Genomic DNA, 1,453 nt, shown 5'->3' with positions numbered 1-1,453 from the left:
TATAGACATTTAACATGTATATATTTTTTCAATTCTAAACTACAAACTTTTAGGTACCTATTCATTTTATTTAATTGGAATTAATATCTGCTAAAGTGAAAACTATAAATTTTTCAAACATATTCTAATATTATAGAATAATTATGTAAGTATATCATGGTTAAAATTCAATGCTGAAAAAACCTGTTTCGTAGTGAACATGCATTTGGTACCTAGGTTAGTTGCATAACAACGCAGGTGGTCAGTAGAAATTACGTTGGCATGTACAATGTACATGAAACGTAAATAATACACAATAAGTGGGTGCCAATAAAACGTGAACGAAAGATGTTGACACTGACATTAAACATAAATCCATGAGAAATATGACGGTAAGTGTTTGCTCAAAATAATCAATTCAAATATTCAATTAACGGAGACCCAAGCTAAACAAGCACTTGTGTTATAAGTACTAAACAAATGATAACAATACAGGTCTATATATTTTTTGTAAATGCATTATATAAATACATAGAAGACACCCAAACCGATACACGCAATCTCATGCTCTTGGATGTTGATGTTTGTACGATGTGATAAATCGAACCCGCGACCATTAACGTTGTGCTAAATATTACTCTTTTGCTTTACTAAACAATCACACATCATCATTTAAAAGTCATTGAATCTCATTTATTTTCAGCTGTATTGGAAATATATTTTGTTAATGTTACACGAATTGATAAGAGACTCCTTTCAATCTATCGCTGGCGTCACTTACATGGACGATTTCGACTTCGCAGATAGATACAGGGATATAAATGAATGCAATCCCTTCTACTGGCACCCCCTCCATCTTCCAGAAGCCTGCGCTGAAATGTTCAATAAATTAATCCGCTCACGTGTAAGTTCGATGATGCCTTTAAGAATAATGACAAGAAAGTATAATACGAAACCAGTTTATAAATATCAATCGGTGCCTACGTATGATACTGAAATTATGGATATCCCGTTTAATTATGAAAATGCATTCACGACACCGTATGAAAAAATGTTATACCTTATGTGGAAAGACGCTGTAAATTTACCAACTGCGCCTAAAATCACGTCGCTACCGTTTTTGGGCCCAGTGGCTTTTTACCATCAGCCAATATCTAAAAAAAGTAAAGATATGGTAAAATACATAGCAAAAGCTTACAGGTATTCAGGTATTGGTTACAATCAATTTCCTCTCAAACTTGATAATTGCACTCAGTTGCCTCCAAAAGAAGAACATAACGAAAAAGAAAATGAACACATTGGTCAGAATATAAAAAGGTCTGGTAGACCTAAAAAAAAGTATCATATAAAAAAGATAATAAGAAATGGGAATATTGTAACAATTTTGAAAAGTAAACACAATTAACATGGAACATAAACCCACTTTAACTGGAGTTTATTCTGGAGAATTATATGAAATGACCATATTTATTCG

At 32.3% G+C, this 1,453-nt stretch overlaps 1 protein-coding gene across 1 annotated transcript; it reads left to right on the top strand.

Annotated features, from left to right (window-relative positions):
- The first annotated feature begins 268 nt into the window (after window positions 1-268).
- Window positions 269-1,453, top strand: LOC131841807 (uncharacterized). The gene is made up of 3 exons (XM_059190142.1): window positions 269-281; window positions 328-371; window positions 683-1,453. Exons 1-3 carry the CDS (start codon window positions 269-271, stop codon window positions 1,382-1,384), a joined length of 759 nt encoding a protein of 252 aa, XP_059046125.1. The 3' UTR covers window positions 1,385-1,453.

Source organism: Achroia grisella, unplaced genomic scaffold (genome assembly GCF_030625045.1).
Source record: "Achroia grisella isolate CSIRO2021 unplaced genomic scaffold, CSIRO_AGI_Agris_v1 utg1064, whole genome shotgun sequence".
In the NCBI taxonomy this organism is placed as follows: Eukaryota; Metazoa; Arthropoda; class Insecta; order Lepidoptera; family Pyralidae; genus Achroia; species Achroia grisella.
The sequence above is the reverse complement of the archived record's forward strand: the minus strand, read 5'-3'. Positions and strand labels throughout refer to the sequence as shown.

Coding starts and splice junctions, on each gene's coding strand:
- LOC131841807 (XM_059190142.1), top strand. Junction 372..682: donor AATCCATGAGAAATATGACG/GTAAGTGTTTGC, acceptor ATTTATTTTCAG/CTGTATTGGAAATATATTTT.